An 18760-nucleotide genomic window follows, 5' to 3' on the forward strand; every position below is an offset into this window, starting at 1 on the left:
GATTTGCTTTGGGGTTCAAGCAGTGTGATGGTGCCCTCCCTTAAGGTGATTATTTATCTATTGTGTATTTTTTAAATTCTGTTTAACTTAATATGTAAGTTCAGTGGCTAATTGTTTTGTTTTTCATCAGGACAGTTTGTTACTGTTTTTGGTCAACACCTGTGAGCAGAGTAGCTGATTTGAAGCCATTTTGTYTACTCTTACTGTATTCCTGTTGCAAACCTTTAACTTTTGTTTTTTTAATCTGCCTAATTTAAACAGATATTACATTGAGTCAAAGTTATTTAAACAAAAGGGCACTTACATTGCACTAAATAAAATGTTCAAACTGGTTTATGAAGGGTGCATTAGTTGGAATGTGTGATCATGTTAGTGCCTGGCAGCTGACTTTGAATAGGAACCACAAATTATTTTGTTTACTTTCCACCATCCCTGTTTGACCACATGGTCAAAACTTGCCATTATGATCCGTCATTGCTTTTATCAACACAAATTTGACAGATTCTCAATCTGATGGCAGGAGCTGGTACCATGACMCTTGCCTTGGGAGCTACTGCTACCTCCTGGGTAGAATATAGAACAGCATAATGGAAAGTAAATATGAACTTTTTACTGGTCGGACCATGGCCCCTTTTCCAGTACACGACACACTGTCATCACACACAGATGCAAGCGACTCTTGGGGGCAGTAAGAACGCCATCGCCATCAGCGCCCATTCAATTCAAGTGTTTTTTTATTATGGTATAATGCAGTTGATTTGCGATGATGACACAAACATATTAAGCAGGACATTCATACGAGCCTTAAAATCGAATTATATTCCAAAAGTAGTGTGAAATGCACTCATAAGAAACATGTAAATAGAGTATTTTTTGCCTCTTATTCTGCCATCAATTTGAGCGCAACGCCCTCGTGTGGCAATGTTTGCAAACACAGAAAGGGATGTATAGACCAGACAGTTGGATAACCATTTGAACGTAAATGGTCAGTTTTTTTTATTGTATGTCATAAAACCATGTGCTTCTAAATAATACAAATATATTAGTAAATGATTTGAAATTAATATCCATATTAATATTTACAGAATTTGTCACTGATACATATTGGGTGATCCCTTTTGTGACTATCATCTTAATATGTGTATGTTCCAATGCATTTAGCTAGTAATGCATTCTAACAAACAGGTGTCGCTCACTAAACCACTTCTTGAATGTCTTTGTAATTTATTTTTGGTACTTTCAAGACAATTAAAATAGGTCAAATCATGACGTCGGTGATCTTCAGGTCGGAAAATTGGGGCTCTAGAAAGATGCCCGATATTTCGACTTGGAATTTCGAGTTGGATGACGGTTCAAAACGATTTTTCCGTCGGCGCTCGTTTTTTTTCTCTCGAGTTCGCAGTTATCTTGAATGCACTGAGTCAGAGATTTCCGAGTTCTGAATTCCCTGTTGTTTTGAACGCGGCATTACTGCAGGAGGCCAGGGGTTGGCTGGTCTGTGTAAGTTTGTTCGTCCCCCTCAGCAAAACTATATCTTCCCCTTCTCAGTGGGAGACTCCTCCCCCGCCCTCATCGACCCCTCTCCTCTGCTACCCGTATGTGTATTATGTGCTCCAAGTGGTTCCTCTGAGAGACATCCCCACTCCTCTGCCTGTAACTGCAGAGGGATTAGGCTCCCTCGGTACCAAGGTCCAACGCAGCACAGCCAACAGGCCTRGATCCCAGCCAGGGATGTTCTGGAGTTACTGATTCAGTCTGAGCCCAGCTGAACCAATACAAATAGTGTGTTGCTGCTCTGCCTGAGGTAAGTTGTCACCATTTTATGTCACTCTAGAAATGCTGTAGAATCCAGGGGCCCATTTGGCAGAGTCAGACAGTGCAGCGGTTAGTTTAGTGCCAATGTATAATGTCAATTAGTATATGTCCAGTGAACATTCTACAAGAGAACACAGAAGGGAGGATGTTACAGTGTAGAGTACATACAGTATCTCAGGCCATGTTGGACTGACACYGACAGGGAGGGTGCAGCAGGAAATTAGTCATATGATAGTTTAGCACTGACTGGCTAATCTGCAGGAGAACAGCAGAAACATGACGGACACTGTCAATGGACTCCACATAGTCCTGKTTCTGAAAATATAAGAAGGCTGTTCGAAGAACAGCAGTTATAATCGTATTGCTTTATAACAAACAAAATGATAATCTCCATGGGTTCATGAGTTGCTGTGTTATGATCCAGATTCAAAACTAAGGACCATAAAGTGCACATTATTATATATGTTGGTTTATGGCAAACTGACTGTCTGTATTCCCCTCAGTTGGCCCTCATGCACATAAATTAGATTTCCCCCTTTAATTCTGTAAATTTAACATTTAAAATATCCACAAATTCATAACCCTTGTAATGTTGGTTTTGTATGAATGATAATTGCTGTTGGCAATCCTATTGTGTAGCACTTTGACTACTCTCCTTTCTTATCGCAGTACAAATATTGGTGTATCCAGGATCTTCTTCTATCCAGGATCTTCTTGGGCRGAAGTGATCTTCACTATGTATTCCCCTCAGAGTTTACATCGCTGGGGCATCACTCATAGTGAGAGCATGGAGCGACTTGCATACAGTCAAGGTAAACAAAAGCAGATAACCTATATTTTCCTCTCAATCACATGGTGGTTGGTACAAGACAATTGGCTACAACACTTTTTTTTTTTTAGAGACACTGGAATCCTACTGAAAGGCTATATTGAATTATTTAAATGATCAATTTCAGATGATTTAACTTCACAGGGACATGCATCACGTTTATCTACTGACTTAATTTTTTAATTCATGAGTAAGATTATACATTTCTGTTAACTTGTTGACAAGAAATATACATGGCTGATCAACACTTKCATTTTCTGTAAACACTGTACAGAGCTAGGCTAGTAAAATATATATTTTACAAAAGTTTAATTAATCATATTTAACATTTTACTCAATTTAAAGAATTGATACATGTATATGTATAATCAACTGGAGTTCTTCCAGCCAGCGGTAGAGGGTAGCAGAATCCCAAGTATGGCACTCCATTACGTAGTGCTTTTGTTTTGTGAGCGTTTTTGACACCACCCTACGGACTTGAGGGATTCAGCTTCAGTAGGGTGTAAACAAATCTCTACACTACGCCGAATAAGGGATCATTTGTTATTGATGACTGTGAAAGCGGACTTCACTCGTAGAATGTAGACGAAATGTGTTGTACATTAAAGGGTTGGCATTGGATCATTTAGCAATGTTATCCCAAACATTTGTGCAACAATGGTCGCCAGGTGAATTGTCCATAACCTTATGATATTTCGACGATGGCGACACCTGCAGAGCAAGACCTTGCATTAGCTGAAGCAGAAAGCAACAAGGAGAAGTCTCAAGTATTTGGAATCCTTAGGTTACAGGAAGAAAAATCGGCCGGTGAAAAAGCTAGCACCACGTCCACGACCATGATGGCAGGGGATGGGAGATGGCAGGCGCCCATATTTGCCCTAGCCAGGAAAGCATCGGAGACCTTTTCAGGAAGCAGCAGTCATGTTCTGGCAAAGGTAGCGGAACCCACATCTTTTGTAAACGAATGGAGTGTCCCAGGTAATTTGGACTAATGTGTTCATCATGTTTTTGATTTTTGCATAAATCAACAAAGCTGTCATGTCATCGTGTGCCTGCTCCCATGTTACAGTATCAAATGCATATGTCGGTCATTGTTGATTTAGTGCAACATACAATCAATTTAGCAGCATGCATATATTTTTCCGCTTGTGCATCAGAATCAAGTCATATTCATTCATTGACAATTTGGAGAAGGGTGTAATTGCGGCACGCWATCCGGGGCGTTCCTGCATGTGGGCATTCCTTTATCTGCAGGAACCCCTCTTTATACTTCTATTGGCAAATGTTTACGCGAGGACGCTGTACACAGGCGGGAGACTGAGCTGCTCCTGTACACTACTGTAGGTGCCGGTAATGCACCWAAACGCTGCTTTCTTGCAGTTCTGTTAACGACTGCGAAGCTAGCTAGTTAGGACTCCGGTACACAATAAGGGAAAGTCCAATGGGATGCTAGTGTGGGGGGGTTGGCACAATAGTGTGTGATAGCGGCCCGCAATATTGTTAAATTGTGATAACCTTCTGGTGTTAATGTGGTTTTTCTACAGACCAATAGCTGGTTCGAAACCACACCCCGCCCTATGAGCAAAAGACGTTGAAAAGACATTGAAATGACTTATTTTCAAGGTCTCGTGCTCTCTGGTCGGGCTCATAACGTGATCCAGATGTGATGCTTGCTGCCTTACAATGGGTGACGCACGCTGCATCTCTTATGAAGTTGGAATTACTGGGCCTGTAATGCAACGATAGATCTCTCACACATGAAGTGGTGCGACAGAATGACAGCCCACTGACTACTCTGATCTGAAACAGAATAGCAACATGCTCAATGCCATCATTTGCCCAATTTACATTTTAGTCATTTAGCAGAGCTCTTATCCAGAGCGACATACATTTTCATACTTTTTTTTTGTACTAGTCCCCCGTGAGAATCAACCCACAACACAGGCGTTGCAAGCGCCATGCTCTACCATGTGTCTGAATATTTGCATAAATGTTATCCTATTGTCAGTGGCTCGCTCTGTRAACATGGGGAGAGTGCTGATTGATTGGGGATACGTTATTGTGCAGGGGTCTTTAATCTTATCTTGCCCAGGGACCCCCTCCCAGGCAAACCGGCGACCCAAGGACTCTCATCATACGTTAGCAAAACAATTAATTAACATGTCTTATCATGTGAATGACAATGGCAAGGAGAAGTACTCAATATTTTTAAGTAAATAGATTTGGTAGATAGTTTTTTATTATTTTGACCACCCCACATTATAATTGTAAGAGGAAGTGTAAATTCTAACATACCTTTCTAGCTAATAGGCTAACTCCAAACACAGTTTCGCTAAGAGCAACTGGTTAAACAAAGGTTAGCAAAAATGTTTTGTCCAATTCCAGAAAGCTTACCAGCAGCCAGCGGCATTTGTCGCAATGGTAGCCTGTTTGCGAGTGCTGTCAGATACTCCAGTGAGTATAATTTGCTCAATATTAGGAGTTGAAAAATAAAGCTGACATCATTAGAAAGATATTCTACTGTWGGTATGTTAATAAAAATACAAGTATTCTATTGTTGCGAGCGATAAAAACATCGGGGGGATACTGCATACCGCTGTTATAGAGCACCAGTCCATCACTGAGGCCTAGACTCTGAAACTGTAGGCCTGCTGCCATATCTTGCTGGCCTTTCAAAAACGCAGAAGATACTGCCCAAAGCATGGGTGGCGCAGCGGTCTAAGGCACTGCATATCAGTGCAAGAGGCGTCACTACAGTCCCTGGTTCGAATCCAGGCTGTATCACATCCGGCCATGATTGGGAGTCCCATAGGGCGGTGCAATTGGCCCAGCGTTGTCCGGGTTTGGCCGGGGTAGGCCAAATAAATAAGAATTTGTTCTTAAAATCCATAGAATTACATATTAGAACTCATATTAGAAACGTAAGAAGTAATTTAATAMGATTTCTGTGGACCCATCCATCTACTGCATATTTCCAGCTAGAGGCCAGTGCAAAACTGTTTCTGATCAATGTTTTTCTTCTGGTTTGATCAGAAGTGGTGATGAAACACTCATTACATATATAGTTAATCAGAAAAGGTTATTTATTGGCCAAGATGAAATCCAATTTCGTGCCTACATACAGTATCATGTCTGTACAACACATGTTYTAGGGAATTATGAAATGTGAGATGTATCCGTTTGTTGAAATACTGTAAGATGGGCACTATAGATGTCAATATCTGCTGTATGTATGTGTGCACTACTATGAAAAACATAATGGCATGGCTCTTTGTTGACATACTATAGGTAGTTTGAATTGACCACTCCCTATTGTGGGTCTGTTCCCTTCCCCCTCTAGCTCTGCGGGACCCTATGTCGATGGAGAGAACTAATCTGCTGAACATGGCCAAGCTCAGCATCAAAGGCCTGATCGAGTCGGCCCTCAGTTTTGGACGCACCCTGGACTCCGACTACCCTCCACTCCAGCAGTTCTTTGTTGTCATGGAGCACTGCCTCAAACATGGCCTCAAAGGTATTCACTCACTCATTGTTACGATGGTGCAGAACTAGTTGAATCCTATTCATAATGGTGACAGTATCAGCTTATGGACACGTTTTCATTGCATAATAATTTATGTTCGTTACATAATGAATACATACAGCTATCTATGCACACACACACAATCGCACACACAGCTAGCCACACACACACACACACACACACATATAATTACACACACACATACAGTGGGGAGAACAAGTATTTGATACACTGCCGATTTTGCAGGTTTACCTACTTACAAAGCATGTAGAGGTCTGTAATTTTTATCATAGATATACTTCACTGTGAGAGACGAATCTAAAACAAAAATCCAGAAAAATCACATTGTATGATTTTAAGTAATTAATTTCATTTATTTGCATGACATAAGTATTTGATACATCAGAAAAGCAGAACTTAATATTTGTACAGAAACTTTGTTTGCAATTACAGAGATCATACGTTTCCTGTAGTTCTTGACCAGGTTTGCACACACTGCAGCAGGGATTATGGCCCACTCCTCCATACAGACCTTCTCCAGATCCGTTAGGTTTCGGGGCTGTCGCTGGCAATACAGACTTTCGCTCCTTCCAAAGATTTTCTATTGGTTTCAGGTCTGGAGACTGGCTAAGGCCACTCCAGGACCTTGAGATGCTTCTTACGGAGCCACTCCTTAGTTGCCCTGGCTGTGTGTTTCGGGTCGTTGTCATGCTGGAATACCCAGCCACAACCCATCTTCATGCTCTTACTGAGGGAAGGAGGTTGTTGGCCAAGATATCGCGATACATGGCCCCATCCATCCTCCCTCAATACGGTGCAGTCGTCCTGTCCCCTGCTGAAAAGCATCCCAAAGAATGATGTTTCCACCTCTAATGCTTACGGTTGGTGATGTTCTTGGGTTGTACTCATCCTTCTTCCTCCAAACACGGCGAGTGGAGTTTAGACCAAAAAGCTCTATTTTTGTCTCATCAGACCACATGACCTTCTCCATTCCTCCACTGGATCATCCAGATGGTCATTGGCAAACTTCAGACGGGCCTGGACATGCGCTGGCTTGAGCAGGGGATCTTGCGTGCGCTGCAGGATTTTAATCAATGACGGCGTAGTGTGTTACTAATGGTTTTCTTTGAGGCTGTGGTCCCAGCTCTCTTCAGGTCATTGACCAGGTCTGCCGTGTAGTTCTGGGCTGATCCCTCACCTCCTCATGATCATTGATGCCCCACGAGGTGGATCTTGCATGAGCCCCAGACCGAGGGTGATTGACCGTCATCTCAACTTCTTCCATTTTCTAATAATTGCGCCAACATTTGTTGCCTTCTCACCAAGCTGCTTGCCTATTGTCCTGTAGCCCATCCCAGCCTTGTGCAGGTCTACAATTTTATCCCTGATGTCCTTACACAGCTCCCTGGTCTTGGCCATTGTGGAGAGGTTGGAGTCTGTTTGATTGAGTGTGTGGACAGGTGTCTTTTATACAGGTAACGAGTTCAAACAGGTGCAGTTAATACAGGTAATGAGTGGAGAATAGGAGGGCTTCTTAAAGAAAAACTACCAGGTCTGTGAGAGCCTGAATTCTTACTGGTTGGTAGGTGATCAAATACTTATGTCATGCAATAAAATGCAAATTAATTACTTAAAAATCATACAATGTGATTTTCTGGATTTTTGATTCCGTCTCTCGCAGTTGAAGTGTACCTATGATAAAAATTACAGACCTCTACATGCTTTGTAAGTAGGAAAACCAGCAAAATCGGCAGTGTATCAAATACTTGTTCTCCCCACTGTACATATAATCACACACACACACACACACACACACACACATTATCACACACAGCTAGCTACACGCACACACACATTCATTCATACATAATCACACACACATACTCACACGCAGCTAACAACTGCATAATCCCCAATGGCAGCCCTTGGCGGGACATGCTGGATATACAAATATGCAATCTCCCCTTTCCCATACATTATTTGATAGTTAAGGTTGCAAAGACACAATTTCTCGACAGTGTTGTGTAACATTACCCATGGCATAAGGATCAATGTTTGTTTTTGCAACCCTAGTGAAGAAGTCCTTTCTTGGATACAACAAGTCACTGTGGGGTCCTCTGGAGATGGTGGAGAAGTTGTGTCCTGAGGCAGGAGAGATTGCAGCCAGCGTCAGGGACCTACCAGGACTAAAGTACACACACACACACACACACACACACTTTTTGATTAAGGGCTTGATTCAATCTGCTTCACCGAAGTTCAGCACTATAGCGTGTTTGAAATGTAAAGGTAATTTCTGATTGAACCGACAGATGCAGCATTTAATGTGAATGCAGTCGCCGCTGACGCGGGAACACTGAATTTAAATGTCAATTGTGCTACAACGCTGATCTTCAGCTCTACGGATTGAATTGAGCCCTACAAAGCCTTTATTCTCTTGCCATTTCGTTGGGAATAGTTAACATGACAAACAAAGGTCAAAGCATTACGGCATGGTGTCAGCCTTGATCTTTACACCCTGATGATGGCTGACACCATGCCGCAACGCGTTGGCCTTTGTTTGACATGTTTTTGTAAGCCCACAATACATTTTTTTAACTACGTGGTTTACCCATTTGAGTGCACTAGCACTTTGTTATTTCTCAGACATTTCTGTTTTATGACCTTTGTTCAGATCAAATCAAAATATATTTGTCACATGAGCTGATCACAACAGGTGTAGACCGTGAAATGCTTACTTAAAAGCCCTTAACCAACAATGCAGTTTTCAGAAAAGAGTTAAGAAAATATTTACTAAATAAACTAAAGTTAAAAAAAAAAGTAACACAATAACTAGGCTATATACAGGGGGTACCGGTACCGAGTCAATGTGCGGGGGTACAGGTTAGTCGAGGTAATTTGTACATGTAGGTAGGGGTAAAGTGAATATGCATAGATAATAAACAGATGTTGGTTTTGTTTACATTTGTAGGCCATAAAAGCCACTACTGTTCACTGCAAGCTGAAAGTGTACTAAAAGTGGACTCCTCTGCTTACTGATATAATAAAGAGAAAATTTGAGTCAGAACAGGGAAGTGTCAATGTATTGTTGTACTTTCACATTGTTTTCTGTTCAGTTGTGGGGGTTTTTATGACTGAAACTCTGGAGCAGCAGAATTGTACCTCGGATTGCAAAGGGAACACCATAGAAATAAAGGGAAAGACATCTATTTTATAACCTTGGAAAGCAAGCAGATACATTTTCCTCTGAGTGTGCTATAAAGTTGATGACACAGCCGTGCTGTTAAACATTGTGGAAACAACTTGCATGTCGATCACAAATCATGCACYCCACATCTAATATCCACACACATAGATGCAGTYTTTMGATATTTTAAAGACACAGCCCCCCCCCCCCCCCCCRCCCCATSGGCCTCTTCACTTGGAATGTAAATAGGGGTATAATATATGACTATGGATTGTTGGACTAATAGTTGCAGTTTGTGCTCTGTTGTTGTAGGACTCCACTGGGCAGAGCTCGGGCCTGGCTGCGTCTGGCCCTGATGCAGAAGAGGCTGGCTGATTACCTCCGCCTTCTGATCACCAGAAAGGACCTGCTGAGGTACTGGAAGTACCCCCAGTCTCAATTCACTCACACTGTTTTTCTCACACACTGTTTCACCTCCAATCAAACCCCTTGGGCAGGAAGACAGGGGAGGCTCCTCAGTGGTGGTTCACCATCTGCCTCTCAGCAGGCTAGACTCTAATACCTTCAGATGGGTAAAGGAGGTGTCAAAGTCTCATGCCATTTTCTATGAAGATATACTGTTAGAATAAACAGTAATTATATTTGTTTTCACAATTTAATGTGAAATATGTTTCTTTGTGTGTACCCACAGTGATTTCTATGATAACTCTGCTGTGATGGTAGAGGAGGAGGGTGCTGTCATCGTTGGCCTGCTGGTGGGACTCAATGTGATCGATGCCAACCTGTGTGTCAAGGGCGAGGACCTGGATACACAGGTGAGTCAACGCCCCTCACTTCAGGCATTGTTCAAAAATTCCCCATTGACAGCCTTTAAATTAGGCAAGTGAGAGGACACTGTTATTCAGGGTCCTACTTGATGACACAGGATTGGTGTTCCTTTCACCTCATGGAGATTACTCATCTCATCCCAACAAACTAGTATCTGGAAGAAATGTCACAGTACAAACATTGTGCAAACTGTTCAGCTGCGCTTCTAATCTGCTCAGATTGTAGTAGTGGACATTTTATAGTCTAATTATCTCTGTCCAACTTGAGAAGGAAWAAACTGGTCACAGTCTATGCAGACATTTCTAAATAATGGTGTATGTGACATTTAACATTTCTTAGGTTGGGGTCATTGACTTRTCAATGTACTTGAAAAATGACATTGATGACTACAGAAGTGGAGAAAGGTGAAGTTGATACTCTTGTTACCTTAATGCAGTGGTATTCAAACTTTTTCAATGGGGACTTCATTTTTCCCATGCAGAATTTCTGGGGACCCTGCCCCAAATCTAAAGACACAACCTTAAAGTGTGTGTATATATATCTCTCTCAATCACTGCTTTAATGAGATGGAATATACCCATTAAAACATCTACTACTATACATTATTTGTCTTGGATAAGCTGAGAAGGATAATAGTATGCTTGAAATGTTTGAACATAAATGTTGACTAATTTACAGATTTTCTCTTCCATGATTTGTTTCCKCAATAGAAATGGTCAAATAGCAGCCATCCTAGACCAGAAGAACTATGTTGAAGAATTAAATAGGCAGCTTAAGTAAGTCTTTTTTTCTTTTTCTTTACCATACTGTATCATTTTTMGGGGGGGAAATTGGTGTGATAATTGCTCAACCATGTGTTTCAGCTCTTATTTAGGCCAAGTCATTGACACTGGTTATGCAAGTACAGATGTCTCTTCTGTTGTATTGTCTTAGGTTCATTGCACAACCTCAACCACTACAGAACTCAAGCTCACTAGTTCAACGGCAGGACATTTAATTGTAAAAGACAATGAAAGGACTGCTCAGGTTCTTTTGTGAGGACTTTTAAGTCTGATTGAACATGCAGTAGACTCATTTGAAGCAGTGTGTTTCTTCAAATGTCTGTTGGGAGAGACTAAATATYAAATGGCACTAAATTAGCACTTGTTTCTTTGACACAGTTCTTCAGTACACGGCTTACAAGGGAGGGTCGATAACTTGGAGAAATCAAACTCTAAACTCATTGAGGAGGTATGYCATTCTCTCTTATTAGTACTGTACTAACATTCTGAAGCATTTACCATTTTATACATCTGATTTGGTGTTCATTTGAACCTCTTTTCATTGTAGCTGGCGATTGCAAAAAATAACATAATCAAACTGCAAGAGGAGAACCATCAGCTTAGAAATGAGAACACTATTATTCTCATAAAAGCTCAGCAGCAACTTCAGGTTTGCCTTTTACAATGTCCTGCTCTCTGTCTTGGTCAGTCAGACTTCAACATGTTCCTCATTTGTTGTGTTTGTGGTCTAAGGACATGTGGGTCTGGTCTAATCCACTAATGTCTCCTTTTGTGTCACTGTCAGGTGACCCAGGTTGACGTGGATGTGGAGCTGGACACCTATAAGCAGTCGAGGCAGGGCCTTGACGAGATGTACAACGAGGCCAGGAGACAGCTCAGGGAGGAGTGTCAACTACGCCAGGTCAGTTGTCATCCAGTTGTTTCCCCATACTTTTTCTAAGGGGGCACAGGCTGAGGGAAGAGCTACAGTAGAAAGTGGAGCCTGCCTCACCTATACAATAGAGGCAACACTGCCAATGTAAGCCAACTCAGAATTCTGAAATGGTCATCTTTGCTTGCAAGGTGCAGTCAGTAGCATTGTCTGTGTAAGGAAGGTCAGTGGTTTACAGTTAAGCAGGATTTGGGGTGACCGACAGCTGCTGTCGTTGTGCCCCACTGTAGGATGTGGAAAATGAGTTGGTGGTACAGGTGAGCATGAAGCAGGAGATGGATCTGGCCATGAAACTGTTGGAGAAGGACATTCACGAAAAACAGGACACACTGATCGGCCTGCGCCACCAGCTGGATGAAGTCAAGGCCATCAATGTGGAAATGTACACAAAAATGCAGGTACAGTGGAGCTTTTTGTATGGCACATTTTGCTGGTGCTTTTGTGAATAGAGTAGGCTATATTGTTTGTTACAGTGCCTTCAGAAAGTATCCATACCCCTTGACTTATTCCACACAATACCCCATAATGAAAAAGTTAACATGTTTTTAGAAATGTTAGCAAATTTATTGAAAATTAAATACAGAAATATCTAATTTACATAAGTATTCACACCACTGACTCAATACTTTTATAGAAGCACCTTTGGCAGTGATTACGTCTGTGAGTCTTTCTGGGTAAGTCTCTAAGAGATTTCCACACCTGGATTGTGCAACATTTGCCCATTTATTATTTTCATAATTCTTCAAGCTCTGTCWAATTAGTTGTTTATCATAGCTAGACAACCATTTTCAGGTCTTGCCGTAGATTTAAGTCAAAACTGTAACTCGGCCACTCTGGAAAATTCATTGTCTTCATGGTAAGGAACTTCGGGGTAAATTTGGCCTTAGGTTATTGTCCTGCTGAAAGGTGAATTGAAAGGTGAATCCCAGTGTGCTGGAAAGCTGAACCAGCTTTTCCTCTAGAATTCTGCCTGTGCTTAACTCCATTCTGTTTKATTTTTTATCCTGGAAAAACTCCCCAATCCTTAACGGGTACAAGCATACCCATAACATGATGCAGCCACCACTATGGTTGAAAATATGGAGAGTGGTACTCAGTAATGTGTTATATTGTATTTGSCCCAAACATAACACTTTATATTCAGAACAAAAAGTTATTGCTTTGCCACATTTTTTGCAGTATTACTTTAGTGCCTTGTTGCAAACAGGATGTATATTTTWGAATATTTTTATTCTATACAGGCTTCCTTCTTTTCACTCTGTCAATTAGGTTAGTATTGTGGAGTAACTACGTTGTTGATCCATCCACAGTTTTCTCCTATTGTAGCCATTAAACTCTGTAACCGTTTTAAAGTTACCATTGGCTTCATGGTAAAATCCCTGAGTGGATTCCTTCCTCTCCGGCAACTGAGCTAGGAAGGACGCATGTATATTTGTAGTGGCTGGGTGTATTGATACACCATGCAAAGTGTAATTAACAACTTCACCATGCTCAAAGGGATATTCAATGTCTGCTTTTTTTATTTTTACCCATTTACTAATAGGTAACAAGCAATATTGACTCAAGACATTTCAGCGTTTCATTTTTAATTAATTTGTTAAATAGATTACAAATTAAAAACATATTCAACTTTGACATGGGGTATTGTGTGTAAGCCAGTGACAGATCTCAATTTAATACATTTAAAATTCAGGCTGTAACACAACAAAATGTGGAAAATGTCAAGGGGTGGAATACTTTCAGGTTATTATTTTACAGTGACTATACTGATCTGAGGGCTTTCTTGTGTTGTCAACCAGACTTCTGATGATGGCATGAAACAGAAGAACGACATGATCACTCGTTTGGAGGAGAAGACCAATCAAATCACAGCAACCATGAAACAGCTGGAGCAAAGGTAAGGGTGTTGACTTAAAGATCCTCTTAAATCATTTGCAATTAATATTTAAGGCCCGGTTTCCCAGATTAAGCCTAGCCCTGAACTAAAAAGTGCTTTCAGTGGAGATGAAATGCTTAATCTGTGTGCAGGAAACCGGGCCATAATGTGGCATGCAAAGTATTTCCTCTTTTTGCATGTAGGTGTATTTTTATAAATATATGTTTCACCGTATCAATCATTTGGAGCATTGACTTGGCTGTAGTCTGGTTGTGTTAAGATGCGACCATAGCTTCGTCACGTCTCAGTCAACACGGACCATCCTTCCCTTTGTCTTCCTTTGGTTTGCCATCTTCTTTGACATCTTTATGAGAATGCTTTGCTTAACAATTTCTTAAGGTTTTTGGTAAAATGGAYGTTCACTGATATTGACATCCTCTTTCCCTTTTTGCTTTCCTTCTTGCCTTTATTTCTTCCATCTTTTACCCTCATACTTTTAATTTCTACATCGATACACCTCTTTCTATCATCCTGTACCCCCCCCCATCATACCTACTTGATCTCAATAGTGATAAAGATTTGCTGAGCCAGACACGCACACTCGCCATGTCATTTGTAAAATGTGCCAGCACAGACACTGAGAACCAATATAAGCTTGTTAAAGACATCTCTTTCTGAGCTTTTAAACACAACCACTAACTCTCAGCAAACACTAGGCAGGGGATTTGTTCATATGCAGTATCGTAAAGTAACAGTTCATTGGTTTTTGTATCAGTCTAATGTTAAGATAAGCTTCTTTCACAAAAGGAAGTTTTGTAGTGCATCCCATTATTGTTGCACTGTAATAACTAATACACTCAAACATATCTGTAAGAGCAAATACTATACTCATTATAGCCAATAAAAAGTATAACAATTGTTTATCACATGAAACAATAAAGTTAAATGTTTTGAAATTGTGGTCGTGGAATGATGAAATCATTGGCAGCACCATTATGTTTGTCTTTGAGTGTAGTGAACACACCATCTTTAGCCCCATGAGTGTGTTCATGGAAATGTTAAACTGGCCTGCCACTGCCTGGCCATCTTCCCTCCAAAGGGGCCTGCCTGCCTGTAGGTGTTTGGTCTCCCCTTTTTCTTCTGCCAGTTTGTCCCATTGCATCCCCTTTTCTTTGTGATTGGAGCCTCAGTTTTACCCAGTTGGTTTGAATTACACCAGATTACAAGAGGCAGAGCGGGACCGCTGGACTGCAGAAGATGGAGCTCGCAAATTCAAGCATGACTTTGCCAACAAAGCCGACAGCCTCCAAAAGCAGATAGCCCAGAGAGAGAAGCAAATGTAAGTACACATACATACTGTATATTTACAGTAGCTCTTAGCACTTATTCCTATATACAATAAATATATTGTTTCTGCACCAAAATTAAGATTAAGGGATAGTAATCTGGCTGTAATCCAGGATTTTGTTCCTGTTGTAGGCTGCAGCTGGAGACAGACCTAAAGATTGAGAAGGAGTGGCGGCAAACCTTACAGAACGACCTGGAGAGGGAACGAGACATCGTCGCCCAGCTCAGTGCTGAAGCCCAGCAAATAAATGGACTTAAAAAGGTTTGAGGGTTCCTCGTGGGGTTTATTGTGGCATTAAGAAGTATTATGTTCAACATATTTTCTGTTGCGTCACAGGTGTAGAGTATATTTATACACACGGTGGATTGATGTATTTGACWTMTTTTTCTCCAGGAGTTCCACAGGCTGCAGGATGAGAACAGCCAGCTGAAGGGGATTTGTGAAGAACAGGAGCAGGCCCTGGAGGAGCTAGGCTGCAAACTCAGCGAGTACTTGTCTATTTTAAACTCATTTGATGTACGTTTTTATCTAACACTGTCTCTTTCAAATAGGAATTCGGCCTCTTACCCACATCAATTACAGCAATCTCATCGTACCTTTTAAGATAAAAGTGGAAAGGCTGTATCAGAAGCAACATTATTTTATGTTGTGGAGGGGCTATAATCACATACATGATCCCCTTTCATTCCTCCTTGCCTTTAGTTAGTGCTCTTACTGTTTTAAAGTTCCCGTTAAGAATTTTTTTAATGAATAATATGAGACATGAATTCATTTAACTGATGCCTGGCTTTTCTTAATCCAGATCAAAACTTAAAATCGAAGACATAAAAGAGGCAAATAAAGCTCTTCAGGTAAGTGTCTTGAGTTCTACATCATTGTTCAAATTAAAGTTCAATCCAATCAGTACATTTTCTGATGAAAACAACTTAATTGAAATGTCTGAATTTATTTTACTTTTAGATTGTGTGTATTATATTGCTGCACTGTTTGAGCGAGAAACATAAGTATTTCGCTGCACCTGTGATAACATCTGCAAAACTTTTATTTAATTGGAACTGAACTACCAACAAGCATGTTGAAATTTGAGAGTGCTGTTCCATGAGTGCRCGATCTAACAAATATTCCAGGGAGGGCAGGTCTGGCTGAAGGACAAAGATGCTACCCACTGTAAACTTTGTGAAAAGGAGTTCTCCATCTCTAGGAGAAAGGTTAGGATGAACTCATTACATTTTTCATGTGAAATTAATTGGGACAATGCTGAACCAGCAATCAACACAAAAAGGTGTGACATTAACAAGAATAGCAACTATGCAAACCATAACCCACCTTCTCCTTGGGGTGTACTTCTTGCCTAGATAAGCTGAGGTGTTTTCCATGTCTCATTTCTCTAGCACCACTGTAGAAACTGTGGGGAGATCTTCTGCAATGCATGCTCTGACAACGAGCTGCCCCTCCCTGCATCGCCAAAACCAGTGAGGGTCTGTGATACGTGCCACGCCCTTCTCCTCCAACGCTGCTCCTCCAATGCCACGTGAGATGCCCCCCTTCAGGCCCAGCCGCAGCTTTAACTCAATCCCGCAGCTCAGACTACCAGGAAACCTCTGAGCTCGTGTGACTGTTATCAGGTGTCAAGTGTGTACATTCTACAAGGTATATCGCTTTGTGTAGCATGAGATTTGAGATGTTATATCTGTGACACTAAGGTTCTTGTGATAAATGTCAACATTTCCTTACAATAGATAAACCATTTGGGCAGCTGAGCATATCATTCCAAATCTGCAGTAAGAATATCTTGATGAGACAATTTTAAAGTATGTTTCTCTGTGTGATACAGTGGCTGAGCCTGATGTGATAAGGACTGGAGTCATATTTTTGTTTTGAGTCATGTTATTTCACTTGAACGGTCTTAAAGGATGAGTACATTATTTTGTTGTTGACCAAATCTCTTTTTTATTTACATTTGTGTGCTTTCTCATTCCCATTATGGTGAGAACCTGGGAATGCTTGAACACGGAAAGTATCACAAAATGGAATAACATTGCGGATAAAGTTTGTAATGACACTTTTGTGTACAACATCTAAAGAAATGCATCACTATACTGAGTGTTGTCGTTTCTAAAAAAATATGTTTTTTTGGAGCTGTTTTATCTGTGCCCCTGCAACTGTAGAAAGAGCATGAGGAAGTATCTTGCTGGTGGGATTTCTCAAAACCAAGTGAAATCGCAAAAGTGGCTGGACACCTCTATAGCATGCTATTTACAAAAAGAGATTTGGTTAAACAAAGTGAACTTCTCCTTTAACTGATGTAATTCACATGTGCCTCTAATAAGCCAAAATACTAAATGAGTACCTTTCACAGACTTGTTTCTGCATGGTAGAATGCAGGCACATTTCAGAAGTATGTTTACCAAAAGCACTAATGTTCCCGATACTGCTTTGTGACGAAGAAGCAGAAACTACATGAAACAGCACAGCAAATATATGTTGTACTTTTGATTAAGTATGCTTAATAAATTATTACCTTAAGTATTCAAATACTGTAGCTAGCTAACAATTAAGTTTGGAAACATGCCAATCTTGTATTTCTTTTCAGAGACAATTTTTTTTTGCACATTTTATTCAAATATTTGTCAGGCAAGTTAAAAAACTTGGATCACAAAGTGGCAAGGAATTTGAGATGCACGAATTCTTGTAACCACTTATACACTTGCTGGATTTTGTTTTGTATTCAATCAGCAAAGCAATGTTTACAATATATAATTTTCCAAAACTGGAATTAATACTTTATTACAAATGGATGTGCTACATCTCACATAGATGATCAAAACATGCTGTGTGCAGTATGGTAGCATCATCAGGGATCTTAAACATTTACAAATATGTAACATATTGTACGAATTACAATTCGTAACATATACGAATTGCAGGATTTTTTCCCCCTTCATATTTTTGCAGGACATAAAATATGAAATGGATGTAGTACACAATAGCGGACATGAATAAAGATGGCGTCCCCCATCTACTTACAGAACCCTCAAAGTATTCATACCCATTTTAGTAATTTAGCAGACCCTCTTATCCAGAGTGATTTACAGTAGCGAATGCATACATTTTCATATTTGTTCATACTGGTCCCCTGTGGGAATTGAACCCACAACCCTGGCATTGCAAGTGCCATGCTCTACCAACTGAGACACACGGGACTTATTCCACATTTAGTTAAAGCCTCAATTAAAAATGTATTAAAGATTTTTTTTCTCTCTCTCTCACACACACATACACACAATGTGAAAACATGTAAAAAATAWWATWWAAAAAATTGCACATTTATTGAAAATGAAATACAGAAATCTAATTTACATAAGTATTCACAAACCTGAGTCAATACTTTGTAGAAACACCTTTGGTGGCAATTACAGCTTTGTGTAGTCGTGMGTGTCTGTATCAGCTTTGCACATCTGGATTTGGGGATTTTCTCCCATTCTTCCTTGCAGATTTAAGTTTGATGGGGAACAGCAATCTTCAAGTCCTTCCACATATATTTTCAATGGGATTTAAGACAGAGCTTTGGCTAGGCCACTGAAAGACTTTCAKATTTTTCTGAAGCCATGTCAATATTGCTTTGAATGTATGCTTGGGGT

The 18760-nt window shown here is 40.5% G+C and overlaps 1 protein-coding gene across 5 annotated transcripts; it reads left to right on the top strand.

Moving 5' to 3' along the window:
- The first annotated feature begins 1715 nt into the window (after nt 1-1715).
- On the top strand, nt 1716-16971 carry rufy2 (RUN and FYVE domain containing 2). Of its 5 annotated transcripts, none has more exons than XM_024008145.2 (19): nt 1716-1804; nt 2485-2627; nt 5985-6158; nt 8241-8358; nt 9667-9768; nt 10046-10169; nt 10522-10586; nt 10893-10958; nt 11343-11412; nt 11512-11613; nt 11749-11865; nt 12126-12293; nt 13695-13792; nt 14991-15110; nt 15251-15380; nt 15513-15607; nt 15922-15970; nt 16247-16327; nt 16511-16971. In XM_024008145.2, the coding sequence occupies exons 2-19, from the start codon at nt 2552-2554 to the stop codon at nt 16652-16654; spliced, it is 1899 nt and encodes a 632-aa protein (XP_023863913.1). In that variant the 5' UTR covers nt 1716-1804; nt 2485-2551; the 3' UTR covers nt 16655-16971. The 5 variants fall into 5 exon arrangements, with proteins under 5 accessions (XP_023863913.1, XP_023863912.1, XP_023863911.1 ...); XM_024008144.2 differs by lacking the exon at nt 1716-1804 and adding an exon at nt 3429-3622 and having other exon boundaries at nt 2540-2627; XM_024008143.2 differs by lacking the exons at nt 1716-1804; nt 2485-2627 and adding an exon at nt 3087-3622.
- The last annotated feature ends 1789 nt before the right edge of the window (nt 16972-18760 follow it).

This window comes from Salvelinus sp. IW2-2015, linkage group LG18 (assembly GCF_002910315.2).
Source record: "Salvelinus sp. IW2-2015 linkage group LG18, ASM291031v2, whole genome shotgun sequence".
NCBI classification, from domain to species: Eukaryota; Metazoa; Chordata; class Actinopteri; order Salmoniformes; family Salmonidae; genus Salvelinus; species Salvelinus sp. IW2-2015.